At 42.3% G+C, this 17015-nt stretch overlaps 1 protein-coding gene across 1 annotated transcript; it reads right to left on the reverse strand.

The window, feature by feature from the left end:
• Positions 1–4259: 4259 nt before the first annotated feature.
• LOC100087184 (T cell activation RhoGTPase activating protein) lies at positions 4260–16808 on the reverse strand. Its single transcript, XM_001517129.3, has 10 exons — positions 16647–16808; positions 16033–16123; positions 15870–15923; positions 15405–15471; positions 12673–12839; positions 11402–11563; positions 10681–10790; positions 9418–9613; positions 8140–8254; positions 4260–6509 (listed from the first exon to the last, which is right to left on the reverse strand). The coding sequence occupies exons 2-10, from the start codon at positions 16057–16059 to the stop codon at positions 5236–5238; spliced, it is 2172 nt and encodes a 723-aa protein (XP_001517179.2). The 5' UTR covers positions 16060–16123; positions 16647–16808; the 3' UTR covers positions 4260–5235.
• Between the last annotated feature and the right edge of the window lie 207 nt (positions 16809–17015).

A 17015-nucleotide genomic window follows, 5' to 3' on the forward strand; every position in this document is an offset into this window, starting at 1 on the left:
TTTTGTTGTGAGCAGGGAATGTGTCTACCAACGCTGTTGTACTCTCCCAAACGCTTAGTACAGTGCTCTGTACACAGTAAGTGCCCAATAAGTACCACTGATTGATTGGTAATTCTCACAGTGTTTTCAAGAACCAACGTAATCCCCAAGCCCACTGCTGCTGTTTCAGCTGAGGCAGGAGTTGAAAGCGACATTTGGTAGACATGGGTCAATGCTCTTAATTGGTTCTGTGAAAATAGAGGGTTCAGTCAAAAAAGCCCTAAGTGAAAGATAGTTTCCCACATTAAATCATGTAAAGCACTTTAATGTTGTTCCTAAGAGTGAAATGGGCCAAAACAATATAGGTATTAAAAAGATAAAATTCACAATATAGTTAATAATATTTGTTAAAAGAATATTATATACTGAGTGCTGGGGTAGATACAAGATAATCCAAGACACAATCCCTGTCTCACATCAGGCTCAGAGTTTAAGGGGTGGGAAAGTTCATATTGAATCCCCACTTTACTGACAGGGAAACTGATGCATAGAGAAGAAAAATAACTTACCCAAGGTCATTCAGTAGGGAAGAAGAAGAACAGAAATTAGAAGCCAGGTCCTCTTACTACCAGGTTCATACTCTTTCCACTAGGCCATGCTTCGTCTTATGATCAGTAGCCATGCAAATACATAGAAATAATAAAATTAATTCAATCACAGTTATTGAGTGCTTACTGGGTGCAGAGCACTGTAATGAGCACGTGGGGGAGTTCAATATATCAGTTGGTAGACATATTCCCTGTGCACAAGGAGCTTATAGTCTAGAGGGGCAGACAAACCTTAAAATAAATTACACATATTCATTCATTCAATAGTATTTATTGAGCGCTTACCATGTGCAGACCACTGTACTAAGCGCTTGAAATGTACAAATCGGTAACAGTTAGAGACAGTCCCTGACCTTTGACGGGCTTACAGTCTAATCGGGGGAAACGCACAGACAAGAACAATAATAATAAATAGAATCAAGGGGATATGTACATAAGTGCTATGGAGCTGAGGGTGGGGTGAATAAAGAGGAGTACAAATCCAAGTTCAGGGGTGATACGGAACGGAGAGGGAGTAGGGAAATGAGGACTTATTTGGGGAAGGCCTCTTGGAGAAAAGGTGATTTTAAAAAGGCTTTGAAGGTGGGGAGAGTGGTGGTCTGTATGAAGGGGGAGCGAATTCCAGGCCAGAGGCAGAAGGTGGGCGAGTGTTCAGTGGAAAGGTCGATGAGATTGAGGTACAGTGAGTAGGTTGGTATTAGAGCAGTGATTGTGTGCTTTAAAACCGACGGTAAGGAGTTTGATGTGGAGGTAGATGGGCACTGGAGGTTCTTGAGGAGTGGGGAAAAGTGGACTGAGCATTTCTGTAAAAAGATGATGCAGGCAGGAGAATGAAATATGGGCTAGAGTGGGGAGAGACAGGAGGCAGAGAGGTCAGCAAGGAGGTTGATGCAGTAGTCAAGGCAAGATAGGATAAGTGTTTGAATCAACATGGTAACAGTTTGGATGGAGAGGAAAGGGCAGATTTTAGTGATGTTGTGGCTGTTGAACTGACAGGATTTGGTGACAGATTGACTATGTGGGTTGAATGAGAGAGATGAGTTGAGGATAATATCAAAGTTATGGGCATATGAAAAAGGGAGGGTGGTAGTACTGTCTACAGTGATGGGAAAATTGGGGAGACAAGGTTTAGGTGGGAAAATGGGGAGTTCCATTTTGTCCGTGTATTGGCAGGACACCCAATCATCTGTGTGACTTTGGGCCAGTCACTTAACTTCTCTGTGCCTCAGTTACCTCGTCTGTAAATTGGGGATTAAGACTGTGAGCCCCATGTGGGACAACCTAATTACCCTGTATCTACCCCAGTGCTTAGAACAGTGCTTGGCACATAGTAAGCGCTTAACAAATACCATTATTATTATTATCATTTTGTCCTGAAGGCAGGAGAAAATAGGACACAGCAGAGAAGAAGAGAGATAGGAGCTGGAGATTTAGGTTTGGGAATCATTCTCAAAGTTTTAGTAGCAAAAGCTGGAGTGAAGTGGAGTGAGTGGCTCCCACAGTTGGGGGGAAAGCTGAGGCAGAATTAAATGTTTTTATGCATACATATGTAAATATTTAATTTTCAAAGACAAAAGATACTTCGATATATAAAATCTCGCACTAAATAAACTCACACTGTTGGCTACCAAAGTAGAGAACCAAGAGTTTCTGGGCTTGGTAGACATATTGTCTCTATCTGTTACTGAATTGTACATTCCAAGCGCTTAGTACAGTGCTCTGCACACAGTAAATACTCAATAAATATGATTGAATGAATGAATGTATATAATAATAATAATGTTGGTATGTGTTAAGCGCTTACTATGTGCAGAACACTGTTCTAAGCTCTGGGGTAGATACAGGGTGATCAGGTAATCAGGTTGTCCCACGTGAGGCTCACAGTTAATCCCCTTTTCCAGATGAGGTAACTGAGGCACAGAGAAGTTAATTCATTGATTCATTCATTCAATAGTATTTATTGAGCGCTTACTATGTGCAGAGCACTGTACTAAGCGCTTGGAATGAACAAGTCGGCAACAGATCGAGACAGTCCCTGCCGTTTGACGGGCTCACAGTCTAACTGGGGGCGACAGACGGACAAGAACAATGGCAATAAATAGAGTCAAGGGGAAGAACATCTCGTAAAAACAGTGGCAACTAAATAGAATCAAGGCGATGCACATTTCATTAACAAAATAAATGGGGTAATGAAAATATATACAGTTGAGCAGACGAGTACAGTGCCGAGGGAATGGGAAGGGAGAGGGGGAGGAGCAGAGGGAAATGGGGGCTAAAGAGGGTTAAGCTGCGGAGAGGTGAAGTGGGGGCGGTAGAGGGGGTAGAGGGAGAAGGGGAGCTCAGTCTGAAATTAAGTGACTTGCCCACAGTTGCAGAGCTGACAGTGGTAGAGCCAGGAGTCAAACCCATGACCTCCGACTCCGAAGCCCAGGCTCTTGCCACTGAGCCACGATGGATTGATAAGCAAGGCCACTGCATCACAGAGGTAAAAGAGCAAGAGAGCCCCCACTTGAATCACCATGGCTGTTCCCTCACTTCAGAATAATAGGAGTAAAGAAGAACCACCCTTCTTTTGGGGGCTTTTACAAAAACAGTTATACTGAGCACCTACTCTGTGTGTGTGTGTGTGTGTGTGTGTGTGTGTAATAATGCTGGTATTTGTTAAGCGCTTACTATGTGCAGAGCACTGTTCTAAGCGCTGGGGTAGATACAGGGTAATCAGGCTGTCCCACGTGAGGCTCACAGTTAATCCCCATTTTACAGATGAGGTAACTGAGGCACAGAGAAGTTAAGTGACTTGCCCACAGTCACTGTGTGTGTGTAATGTACTAGGTGTTTGGGAGCATGCAGTAGGGATAAAAAACACAATCCTTACCCGCCAGGAGCTTACAGGTTAATAGATCAAATAGTATAGTATAGTATCCCAGGGGTATAAATAACCTTGAGATGTATGGAAAAGAGTCAGGGCAAGGTGCTAGCAACTGGAATTTGTTCAATTTCCTGCACTAAGAAGCTGGGTGATGTTAGCAGGTCAACTGAATATCATGAATAAATCCAAATGAATATCCTACCTTATGGTATGCAGGGGATATATACTACCTCTGCATAAAATGAGGAGGTATTGGTAAAGAAAGGGTGACATCTGGCATCTTTTTTTTAATGGTACTTGTTAAGTGCTTATTCTGTGCCAGGCACTGTACTAAGCACTGGGCTAGATACAAGACCATCAAGTTAAGCATAGTTCCTGTTTCCCATGGTAACTGAGGCACAGGGAAGTTAAACAACTTGCCCAAGGTCACACAGCATAGAAGTGGAGGGCGAGGATTAGAACCCAGGTCCTCTGACTCCTCTGACTCCTGAGCTCATGCTGCCTCCCAATGATCTTGCAGTAATGTTGCAAAAAAGAGAACAGAATTGAGGGCTCCTGGCTTTTAGCCGTAGCCCTTAAAGTGAGAGAGAAAAAGAAGTGGAAGGTTATAACACATTATTCACTTTGACTAGCAGTACCTGGATGTATGATGTTCACAAGCATTTCTTAGTCTGACTTTTAAAGCCTTTTTCCAGTTTAGACCAAGCCTCAGAAGTTATCTGATCTGTAGAGTAGTAAAGTTTCGTATGTTTACAAGAGCCATCATAAGAAAACAACTTGTTCTTAAAGAATGGACAGAGGCATTTTTCAGTGAGAAAGGTGCTTTATTGTAGTGAAATAACAATGAAAGTTGAAAACAATCTTCACCATGCAGTGTTTATACTTCACACCCACAATATAAGATCACTCTGAACTCTAGAGAAACTTGCAGTATAAATGAGCAGTATTAACTATAACACATTACATTTCCATTCCATTCATTTGCCTAAGCTTAATGAGAAGGTTTAAAAGAACATTCATCAAAAAGTTTTTATAAATTTAAAAATAAATTTTCTTCTCATTGGTGTTTATAATAGACCCATATGAGCTTAATTGTTTCAGCTTTAATTTTCAGCATTTGTTCTAATTCCTGGCATTTGCGTGGCAGACTAAGACCATTCTGTTACTGTCTCTAGACTGGAAGTCCTTTGGGGGGCAGGGAAAATGTCTGCCAACTCTGAATTATTCTTTCCCAAGTGCTTAGTACAGTGCTCTGCTAGTAAGCTCTCAATAAATACCATTGATTGATTGGTGAACTTGAAACATGGAACTGTTTTCTGGCAGTTCTTTTCTTTCCCATGCATGAACAGATATATTTAAATGGCTCATCCGTGCTAGATTTCTTATAGAGATTCTTAAATTGTTTGGACAATGTTAAGAAAGGCATGACCTTTGAAGACACATGCATAATAAAGAAAAGAGAAGGTTGCATGTATCTCACAGAAAACTACCCTTGGGGTACACAACAGCAACATCTAGCAGCATTCAATTCATCTTCCAGTGTGATACTTTGTAGAAAAAATCTTAGATACACTAGATACATATTGCACAAACTCACATACGTATGAATACCCGTTTTAGAAATCAGTTGAGTAGAACTCTTTTTAAGGCTTTTAAACAGATTCTAAAAAGAGTTTAGTCTTCAACATCTTCGGAAGTCAAAGTTTGGAAGCAATTCACTCCAACAGTTCTTCCTACCTAACAAAGTTAAGGAACAAATTCATGCTCGACCAGGGTCTCTTAAACATAAGATTCCTTGGCGTATTGGAGTTGGTCGACCTCAAAGATAGGCTGACTGCAGCGTCTAATTAAATAGTCTTGTCTGTTCTTTTGAAAGGACTCAGGCGCAGAGCTTAGACGGGACACAATGGATTTGGAGGTTAAACTCGCTTGCTCGTTAATTTCGACAGAGGCCCTGGCAGAGCCAACCGGAGCCTGAGCCTGCTTTGCGGTAGGTAACCCGTGGTTACTGAATAGGTCTTTATGGTCTGAATTTGTGGAGCTCACCCTGGGGTTAGTAAACTGAGTTGGTAGCAAAGGATTGTGATTACGCATAGTGTCTCTCATACTTTGTACAGTCCGACTCCCTGGGGGAGAGATTTCAGGACACAGGCAGTTTCGGACGGCTTCCTCATAGGACGGGGGCCTTCTGGGGTTTTTCTGATCGACGTATTGAAAAATCTCATCCACCGACAGGACTCGGGGCCTTGGTCCATGTCCCAGAGCGAGACTGTTATTAGATTCGGTCCAGATTTCCTGGACAATTCTTCCACAGAGTTGGCTTTCCTTCTTGGAGTCTTTCCTCACCGGGTCTTTGGGAAGTCCAGGGGATTTTCCACCCTCCAAGCTTTGGGTTTTGGCTACCATTTTCTTGCGAGAGGTAAAAGAAAAAGACATGGAGTGCTTTTTGATCTCCCTGGTGGGTTTGCTGTTTTTGTCAACGGATTTCACAGTAAAGGACTGATGCCTGGTGAAGAAATGCTTCGAAGGGGAAACTCCTGGAGAGGTTGTGAAGACACAGCTGTCAGAGGAGCTATCCAGGGAACAGCTGGAGGAGGTCTTGGAGGACGATTCTGAACCTGAAGTGTTGTCCTTTGCTTCTAGGTTCAGTGAGTTTTTGCTTCCTGATTCAACAGAAGGTGAACAGGACAGTGGGAATGTCTTTTCCGCCTTTTGGTTCTCATCACCAGGGCAGGCTCGGACCACAGTAAAAGCATCCTCACTTTTAGTTAGCTTCTGGCCTTTGAGTCCCATCCCCTGGCACTCCTGGGAGGACAGCATGTTTGGCTCCGAGTATCTCCTGTCCAGCTTGCTGAGGGAACTTTTCAGCCTGGGGAAGGAGGAAGAGACCGGCTCCACGTGGGACTGGATCTGACAGAGCCGGCCACTGTCCGAGTTGCCGGTAGTTTTTCTGGTCAGCGGGGTCTGTGTGTTCAGGGAGGAGCTAGAACAGGCACCAATTTTCTCAAGTTCTGGACCAGTGAACTCGGAGTCATTTTGTGGAATTGAGAGATCTAGGAGATATGAAAGAACAATCAGACTTTTTTTTACGGTATTTGTTAAGTACTTACTATATGCCAGACACTTTACTAAGCTCTGGAGTCGATACAAGCTAATCAGGTTAGGCACAGTCCAGGTCCCACATGAGGCTCACAGCCTTAACACTAATGATAATAATAATAATAACAACTTGTGGTATTTGTTAAGTTCCTACTATGTGCCAGGCACTGTACTAAGTGCTGGGGTGGATACAAGCAAATCGGGTTGGACATAGTCCCTACATGACATAGGCCTCTCCTTCTTACATTTTACAGATGAGGTAACTTAGGCCCCGAAATGTTAAGTGACTTGCCCAAGGTCACACAACAGACAGGCAGAGGTGGGTTTAGAACCCAAGTCCTTCAGACTCCCAGGCCCATGTTCTGTCCATTAGGCCATGCTGCTCCTTGGTGTATATGTCAATTAGACTGTAAGCCCGTCACTGGGCAGGGATTGTCTCTATCTGTTGCCGAATTGTACATTCCAAGCGCTTAGCACAGTGCTCTACACACAGTAAGCACTCAATAAATACTATTGAATGAATGAAGGAATATAGCTCCCATCGATATTAATAAAGGAGAGTCAGGCACTGTTAGGGTTGCCTCCTAGTGCCTTTTGCTCCCAAATGGCTCCCAGTCAGCGATTGATTGAGAGAGCAAGGGGATTGGGGGACCTATACATAATATTCATCTCCACTCCCTCACATCTCCCTAGGGGCTGGGCTGCAGGTGGTCCAGAGGGGAGGCAACTAGAGCCCCCTCCTCTTCACCCACAAGATGGCTGCTGTTTCCATCACCCACCCGGCAGGACACAGTAGGGTTGGGATGTGGCCAAGGTCAGGGTGGCCATCGTGGAGGCAGAGAAGGCACCAGAGAGCCAGTGACTCTCTGAGGTTCTCTCATTCCAGGACCCTTTCTCCCTCCCCTCTTTATCTGCCTGACTCTGTGATTCAGAGTGACAGAACCTGGACCTCTTTTACCCCTATGCAAAGCACAGGTTTTTAGCTAGTCAGTAATTATTTTGGCCTGACACGGATTTTACTGCCCTGGCTCTTAAATGATCTGTATCTGAATCTAGGATTTTCAGATGGAGTGAAATAAGAGAAACTCAATGGCAGAAGGGAATAAGCCTGGAAGAAGACAAAGGACAACAGAAGAATAGACCTTTCTACCACTCCTCAAATCAATAAATTCACCTTTTAGTGATGTTTCATTTTCAAAATGCATTCTTTGGCACTTATTCTGTAATAGTGTCTGCTAATTCTGCTGTATTATACTCTCCCAAGAGCTTAGGACAGTGCTCTGCACATAGTAAGCTCTCAACAAATGCAATTGATTGATAGGGGAATGCAGGTCTGGCCACCCTCATAGGCGAAGGTTGGGAATTAACAACTATCCATCATGGCTGGTCTATTGAAATGGGAAAGTTTCCAGTCTTGAAAAAGGCCAGAATTTGAGGCTGGGGGCTTTGTGAAATTGTGATTTCTAGTGGTATTATCTGTAAGAAAGGATGGTTTAGGTTCAGACTGTTGGAAGCATCTCGCTTAATTCTGAAGTCTACAGGAGACTTTGTGAAGCTACAGATAACAAAGAGACCATTTAGTACCTGAATTGTCGGCCTGTTCCGGTGAGTCATCCAAAGTTGCAATGAGTTGCAGAGGATTCTCATCCCCAAATATTTCAGAGCAGTTGTCAATGAGGAATTCCATCAAGGCGTTCACCTGAATGAACAACACATACATTATAAGCATCTGAAAACTAGATTTTCTTTGTGCCAACTCAATGAAACGTGAAAACGTTAGCTCCATTCCTGTTTAAAAGTGAACGTCACTTCTTTTTTGTTCTATCATCATGCTGAAAGAAAAAAAATTGTAGCAAAAGAGTGGCAGGGTGGCAGTGCCCCCTTGGTAAGTAAGCCTCTGATGGTGGGGTGTCAGGAAGTGGCCAGTCGGCCACCGAAGAAGCAGCTGGGCACGTAGCCCAGGGCTTTGGAGTGGAGTAAATTAAAAAGGACAGGGCTCTGGCTGAGGGCAACCAAAGAAACTGCAGCAACAGGATTTGGGGTGAGAGGAGCAGGGCCTAGAGGCTAAAGCACGGGCCTAGGAGTCCAAAGGACCTGGGTTCTAATTCTGGCTCCACCACTTGTCTGCTGTGAGACCTTGGGCAAATCACTTCACTTCTCTGGGCCTCAGTTACCTCATCTGAAAATGGAGATTAAGACTGTGAGCTCCACTTGGGACAGGAACGGTGTCCAACCTGATTAACTTGTATTTACTCCAGCGCTGAATACAGGACTTGGTACATAATAAGCACTTAAATACCACAATTATTATTACTAGGGGCAGGAAGGGCTCACAACAACTTTCACCTTCCCACAGTCGCCTATTCTGGGACATATTTTTGACTGGAGCCGTGTTCTGCCCAGTTCCAGATTACTTTCAGGGCGTCATTTTTAACCAGTTAGCATACTTATATTTATTATATGTGGTATTGTACCCACAAACTAGTTTCTATTGCTGCTTTTCTTCATATAGAATTTTAAAGATTAGCGTTGGCTCAGAGAATGCTATTTTTAAAATAGTTGAGATCGTTCCTTCTTAAAACAGGAGCCAGCTAAACCATGACTTGTGGCTTTTTCTAAGTTTAATATTACATCAACATCACTGAAGGTAGTTTGACTCATCTCCCACAGCCCTCTGCTGAACACTGAATTGCTGAAAAGATTATGAATTCATTTTTGCTACGTTCTCTATGTACTGCTTTCACCTTGAGTAGAAATAGAGAATTTCAGCAATATTTCTTTTCTTGGCTCTTGAAAGAAGGAAGGGTGTGCAAAGTGGAGAAGATTTGGAACAGCCCAGGCAGAACTAAAAGATAAACAAACCTTATTGTTCAGTTCTTTCTGTGCTTCATAGGAATCACTCTGGTCTTTCTTTAGGGTCAACATGTTGGGTCCTATGCAGATAGCTAGGTTACTTGATGCCATCTTGTTGACTTCCGCATTCTTGCTGATGTGGTTAAGCAAATAGACCAAATGCTTTAAGAGCAAAACATTTGGGGTGGGCAGTTTCCCGGCCACTCTAGAATTTAAAAAAAAAAATTCAAAATGAACAGAGGTACAATTACCAGTCTGACTTGATTTTTAGCAAGTTTCAAATCACCCTCCTCATCCTGTCCAACCCATCATTTTTTTAAAAAATGAATGAAATATCTCGCTATCAAAATTGCAAAAGTTTTGTTCAGACTCCAAATGAAAGTTGCTCATCTTTGGAAACTAGATGACCTCAGTGCATTGAAGATCGCAAGGCGAGATCTTTAATAAAACAAAATTTAAAAGACCCACTACATTTTGTAAAAAGGGGATCGTGGTTTGGGGGAGAAGAGAGACAGTTGCAATGATATTCTGTCCTGAAAGTCTTTCTGCCTCTTTCATTCTTAGCACTGAAGGTGTTCCTCACACCACCTGACTCAAACTGATTTTCCTGGGGTAAAAGCCTCATCTCCTCTTTAGTGTTATAGCAACTCAGTAAGAAGGAAGAGTCATTTCTTATAACATTCCTAAAATTCACAATAGCTAATTATAGAAGATATAACAATTTCAAACTATTTATCGAGTTTAGTCAAAATGGCATAGCAGAAATCATATTTAATAATTTTTGTTTAATCTCTCTATGGCCCTTTTCTCCAATCTATAAAATGACAATGCCACATACCAACTCACTATTTTACGAAAGAAGATTTAACAGGCTGGAGTTTCGCAGTACTTAAGCTACTTTCTGTGAGATAGTTGGTCACCGAAAGAAGCTACATGAACTCTTTTGATACTCTCTAATGTGGAGATTCTCAGATTAATCTTGTGACTTTTTAAAATAAAAAAGGCTTCAAGCCTACCAAAATTAGCTTTAAGGGACTTTGGTCACTTAGGAAGAATGTTCTAAGAAAGTAGGAAAACACCTGCTTCAGAGCGGATGCCGCTACTTCACGATGCCTAAAATTCCATGTCCTAAATGGGCTTTTTAGGACTTTGTCCTTTTCACTGAATATTCTCAGTTTACCAGTTGAGTTCCTTCACTAATTGCAAATGAAACACCTGAGGTGTAGATGAGGAATACGTAGGCTACGTGTCAAGGAACCAGGCCTTACTTACTCTTTCAGCCCTTGGATTCTCTCACTGTCCTTTGGCTTCTCGAGAGCGGCCATCCATTCATCAGACAACTCGGATGAAAGTAGCTTAGCCGGGATACTTCTGAGAAAGTCCTGAAAGACGGAAAGGCCTGTGCTTTAGCATCGATCTGTTGTGTCACAAATACATCCTGAGGTTTTTGATTTTTTACTCTGATTCATCATTGTTTCCACAACCTTCGACTTTGAAATAACGCTGTGCCTGCAAGTGCCTGCCTGAGAAGCAATCAATCAATTGTGTGTATTGAGCGCTTACTGTGTGCAGAGCACTGTACTAAGCACTTGGGGGAGTATAATATAACAGAACTGGTAGACAAGTTCTTTGCTCACAATGAGCTTACAGTCTAGAGGGGGAGACAGGCATTAATATAAATAAATGAATTAAGGATATGTTAAATAAATTGCAGATATTTAAACAGTGTTGCCTAGTGGAAAGAGCCTGGGCCTGGGAGTCAGAGGACCTGGATTCTAATCCCAGATCTGCTATTTGTTTGCTGTGTGACTTTGGGCATGTCACTTCACTTCTCTGTGATGGAGTTACTTCATCTGTAAAATGGGGATTAAGACTGTGAGCTTCAGGTGGAGTAGGGACTGATTATCCTGTATTTACCGCCGTGTTTGGTAAGTCCCTGGCACACAGTAAACGCATAAGAAATACCATTAAAAAATGTGTAAAGTGAATTTACCTTAAGGACCACAGCCAATAAATGCACAGGTTTGGCTTTCAAGATCACTGTTCCTCCTGAGTTTAGCTCTTCCTTAAGCTCTTTGCGGGCTTTCTCATTCGCCGCTATTCGGAATATCCCTTCAGTCACAGGACCTTTAATATATAGGATGTTAAGGATCTCCTGCAGGAAACACATTTGGAGAAATGGCAACAATGTTATTCTTGATCCAAGATATCTAGTTTCCGAACGCGGGTACTTTAGGAAGGCTCTGGATTGACTCTTTAATGGCAATATTTTTTACAATAACAATTATAGTATTTTTTAAGCAACCACTGGTCTTTATTGAGCACTTACTCTGGGCCATGCACTGTACTAACTGCTGGGGTGTTTCTTTTCAATTTTGTGTCCACTGTTGCGGTAGAAAAGGCTTCATTGCATGTATCTGAAAGCTAAGGTAAACACCACTGTAGGACTTCACAGGGTTATTTTTAAATCTAATCCAGTTTTAATAAGCAGTCATCTGTAAGCAGTCAAAGTTTTTCCTCAGCAGATGTTTTTAAGTGAGGTAATAAATAGTAAGCCTCCCAGCTTTGGGACCCCACTGCATCCCATCCTGGTGGAGTGATCATATAACATTCCTTGCAGACTATGCCGTAATCAGGTTTCTGTTCTCCATTGCACTGGAAGTGCAAGCTTTCAGCATTCCTGGTTTATTAAAGGAGTCGGGCATGCAGAAGGTCTGCAATATGGGGCCAAGATAAAGGAAAAAAATACATTTCTAGTTGCTGCTGGGAAATTTCCCGATGCCCTCTTCTTGACACAGAAGGGAACTCTACAAGAAATAAAGTTGTGGCCTAGTGGAAAGAGCACGGGCCTGGGAGTAATAAGGTTGTGGCCTAGCGGAAAAAGCACGGGCCTGGGAGTCAGAGGACCTATGTTCTGATCATGGTTCTTCCACCAGCCTGCTATGTGACCTTGGACAAGTCATTTAACTTCTTAGTGCCTCACCTGTCAAAAGGTAGTCAATGTCTTTTCTCCCTGCCATTTGGTCCGTGAGCCCCATGTGGCAGAGGGAGTGTGACCAGCCTGATTAATTTGTATCTACCCCAATGCTTAGAACAGTGCTTGACACGTAGGAAGTGCTCAACAAATATCATAATAGAATAACACAAATCAATCTAGGCCAATAGGTTCAGAGGGAAACTGATAAAGCCATTTGCCAGTTCAGACATTCAAAATAAAGACATGGATTTTAAGTGGGTTGAGTAAATGAAGAATTGCCTGCTCACCTGGATTGACTTGGGGAGTAATCCATCCTCCCCACAGATACTTGACAGGGGCCGATCAAAGAGAGGCAACTTGGATTCTGTCTCTGAGGATCCAGGAGCATCAGATGAAGATAAATTCCTTCTCATTGGGAAAGGCCAAGGTAGCGCCTTCTTTCTCTTTTTGTTTTCTGTGGTCAACAATAATAATAGAGACAAGTTGCGTGAAATGTTAGTGTAAACTAAGTGCATTTACATACTGAACAGCAGAGAAGCAGTGTGGTCTACTAGATAGACCAGAAGCCTGGAAGTCAGAAGGACCTGGGTTTTAGTTTTAGCTCCTCCACTTATCTGCTGTATGACCTTGGGCAAGTCATTTCACTTCTCTGGGCCTCAGTTACCTTATCTGTAAAATGGCAATTAAGACTATGAGCAGTCATATGTGGGACAGGGACTGTGACCAGTTTGATTTGCTTGTATCCACCCCAGCGCTTAATACAGTGCCTAGCACATAGTAAGCACCTAACGAACACCTAAAAAACTCCAAACAACCATAAAAAACTAAAACCCAATGTAACGCTAGGCATGTAAACTAAAACAGATCTTGCCAAAAAACAAGAAAATAGAATGTTAGAGAAACTTAAGCACAACCACACTGAAGAAACCAAGTACATGGCTTCCAAGGCAACGAGCTCAAAACATTCACACCAGTAATCTTTTCAAGGACTCCACCTTTCCTGTTTTCATTCTTCAGTCAGCATCTTGCAAGATTCTTACAAGACACTCTGTGTCACAGCAACTGCAGCTTTATCCTCTGGATTTTAATTCATTGGGTATTAGTTAAGTGGGCATGTGTTACAATTAATCTGTTGGTTTGTCCCGCGGGTGAAAAAAAGTCTGTTGCCGATGAAGGAACAGAAACAGAGAGAGGAAAACGCTTGCAGAAGGTGACAGTGCGGGAGCCAGCTGAAACGACTGTGACAACAGTCAAACTGAAGGGGGCACCTGTTTCCTGAGGCTGTAGCAGCCAAACTGTGTGAAATGTTTCTTCCTCCTGCCTTATGAAGCACAGTTGGTGAACTTCAAACTTGCTCATTCCTAATGACAGTTTTAACATGAGTCTGCTCTGGGATTTTCTTTTGCCACAGAGCAGAATTGAGCAGAAAACCGTTTCCCAAGTTTCCCACCAGAGAAACTGGGCACTAGGGTAGTAATGATAGTGATGATGGCATTTGTTAAGCCTTTACTATGTGCCAGGCACTGTACGAAGTGCTGGGGTGGATACAAGCAAATCGATTTGGACACAGTCCTTGTCCAGCACAGGGCTCACAGCCTCAATCCCCATTTTACAAATGAGGTAATTGAGGCACAGAGAAAGGAAGTGACTTGCCCAAGGTCACACAGCAGACAAGTGGCCGAGTCGGAATCAGAACCCAGGTCCTTCTGACTCCCAGGCCCGTGCTCTATCCCCTAAACCACGCTGCTTCTCAACTGTTCGGTTTCCCTGTTTTTTAAAAGAGGCCAGGCCCTACCCTGGAGGCTCAGAAGACCTAGTTTAGGGGTATCAAAGTCAAATTTGCTATGAAAGATTAAATAAACCATCATCAGAGAATGTTTGTTGATATTACCTCCAAAGTATATTTATAGAACCCCGTCTCAAAAAACCTGTATTTAAGAACAAACTTGAATATGAAATATATTTTACTTGGAAAAAGGAAAGTAAAGAATGTTCCTAGCTTCTGGAATTAATTTAAAATCCTAGGTGTGGAACTTCATAGATGAGTGTGTGTGTGTGCACGCGTGTGCATTTAGTTGGTATGTGTAATTGTAAAGCTATCGCAAGGGGTGGTTAATAGTGACAATAATGATATTTTTTTAAGCCCTTAACTATGTACCAAGCACCGTTGTAGATATAACATAATCAAGTGAGACAGAGTCCCTGCACCATGTGAGTTAATAGATGAGTAAACTGAAGCCCAGAGCAGTTCAGTGACTTGCCTAAGGTCACCCAGGAGGCAAGTGGCAGAATCGGGATTAGAACCCAAGTCCTCTGACTCCCAGTTTTCTTCTCTTGCCATTAACACTGCTTCCCAATTCTACAAATGGTAGGTTCAGCTTAAGTTGTACTGTAAAGTGTAGTTTCCCTTGGCAGGCTCATAGATGGTGCCGTAAGACTTGTCTATTGTCTTTTAAGATCAAAATTACTCTAGAAAAATAGAGTGGAGAAACAAATGTGAATCAAAAGGTTAGATGAAGCAGCGGGGCTCAGTGGAAAGAGCATGGGCTGGGGAGTCAGAGGTCATGAGTTTGAATCCCGGCTCTGCCCCTTGTCAGCTGTGTGACTGTGGGTGAGTCACTTCACTTCTCTGTGCCTCAGTTCCCTCATCTGTAAAATGGGGATTAAGACTGTGAGCCTCACGTGGGACAACCTGATTACTCTGTATCTACCGCAGTGCTTAGAACAGTGCTCTGCACAGAGTAAGCGCTTAACAAATACCAACATTATTAAATGGGCTGAAGAGCTGAAAAATGAATTCCTAACTCGTTGATGAATGCAGTCATCCAGAGAGAGTAAGTAAGAAGCAATCCCCTGCTAGAGTCACTTAGTTGGCAGACTGATTTGTGCCTGCTATCAAAGTGTTAATGTTCTGTGGTCATTAGAAGAAAAATTTGATAAAACAAATTCCTAGTAAAAGAAAGCTGCTGTGGTTTTGTAAACCCAAAATATAAGAGAACAGATTGTTTTCAAAACTCACCAATCAGATGGCACATGCCATCTTCACTGTCACATGGTGCCAACATGGGGCATTTCTTGAGGTCACCCTAAAAACATATTTATCCGTTAAAAATCAGTTATCAGAGAAACTCCCAAAACAATCACTACACAGAAAGAGCCCAGTACTACTGAATCTAAACTACTTTAAGAAGACTAAATAGTGTATATGATTCAGGAATTTGAAATTTGTTACCAACTTCATAGATAAAAATTTGCCATTATATGGTTGAATATTTTTTTTTCATTAGCTCTATGTGGACTGGGAATATGCCTGCCAACTCTGTTTATCATACTCTCCCGCTTAGTACAGTGCTCTGCACACAGTTAGGGGCTCAATAAATGCCATCAATTGATTAATTCTAAAGTCCAAGTAGGAATAGAATACAAAAGCATTTTCCCCTCTGTAGGTCACGGAAAAGCATACAAAATTTCATTGATCTCCTACCTCTGACTGGCACTCAATCAAAGTCTCCATGTTACTGGAATTTAGTGTTTTTGACTAGAAGAAAAACAAAAGGACCCGAGTTAGTGAAAACCTTTCTCTTTTGGCATTGAGGAAGTATCGTGAGTTGATTAAACAGAAACAAACAATTAAAGATGCCACTTACAGTATTGCAACTGCTTAACACCTTCATTAGAGTGCTGGCTCACCAAGGGTCAGCACCGTATCTCTTTGTTGCTTTGCTTGCTTGTGCTTGCCTACAACGAACAGATGACAAAGACTAGGTTACCCCTCAGACATATATAACGTGCTCTGTCGGGTCTTCCCTGCTAACCTTAGAATTTAAAAATTATTTTGCTCTACGAGAGGAAATCAGTTAAAAATCACTCCGACTGTTCCCAAGTGCCAAAGGGAGAAACAGCATCTGTTAAAAATGAATTTCCTAAATCATTTATATCTTTACAATTTTAAAAAAGCTTTATTTAGTACACTGAGACCCTGCACATTTTCTCCCTCACCAAACCTTTTTTACATTTCCACGCCATTGGTTGCAATAAACCAGATAAGGTGATGAAAAATTGCGGCAACCTCATCACTGCGAAGAAAGTTAAAAATCCCCTGTGCTAATTTTAAACATTCTCAACTTTTGTCTCAGTGCCACACATCAGCCCCACATAGCAGCTGATGTTTTCTCTCCTTTGGCTTTTGCAACTGGCCTTAATTAGGCATTTTACTCTAGCCTTTCATAGGATCCCGCTCAAATAAATTCATCCAACTTACCCTCTGAGGGTCTCAAGTCAGGGTATTTTCACCTCGAGGGACCTGAGGGAAAACAGGAGAAACAGCACATGATCCTCTGCTACTACTAATCCATCGGCCAAGCAGAAAGAGACTGAACAGTTCTCTTCTCACATATGTAGTATTATAAGACAAGGGGGAAGCAGGTGGAATTTCACAGTGTCACGGAGACAGGAAGGAGCATCATGGGCTTCACACAGAAACAACTAGAACTCTACTTCCTTTTTCCTTATAGGGCAAATATGGTACTTTTTTTTTATACAATCAAAGTAAACAAAATCTGCAAGCTATGTGGGGTGGAAAAGATGACACAAAGTTTGCAGGTAAAGATTCCACTTAAGGTCACGGGTG

Source organism: Ornithorhynchus anatinus, chromosome 2 (assembly GCF_004115215.2).
Source record: "Ornithorhynchus anatinus isolate Pmale09 chromosome 2, mOrnAna1.pri.v4, whole genome shotgun sequence".
Taxonomy (NCBI): Eukaryota; Metazoa; Chordata; class Mammalia; order Monotremata; family Ornithorhynchidae; genus Ornithorhynchus; species Ornithorhynchus anatinus.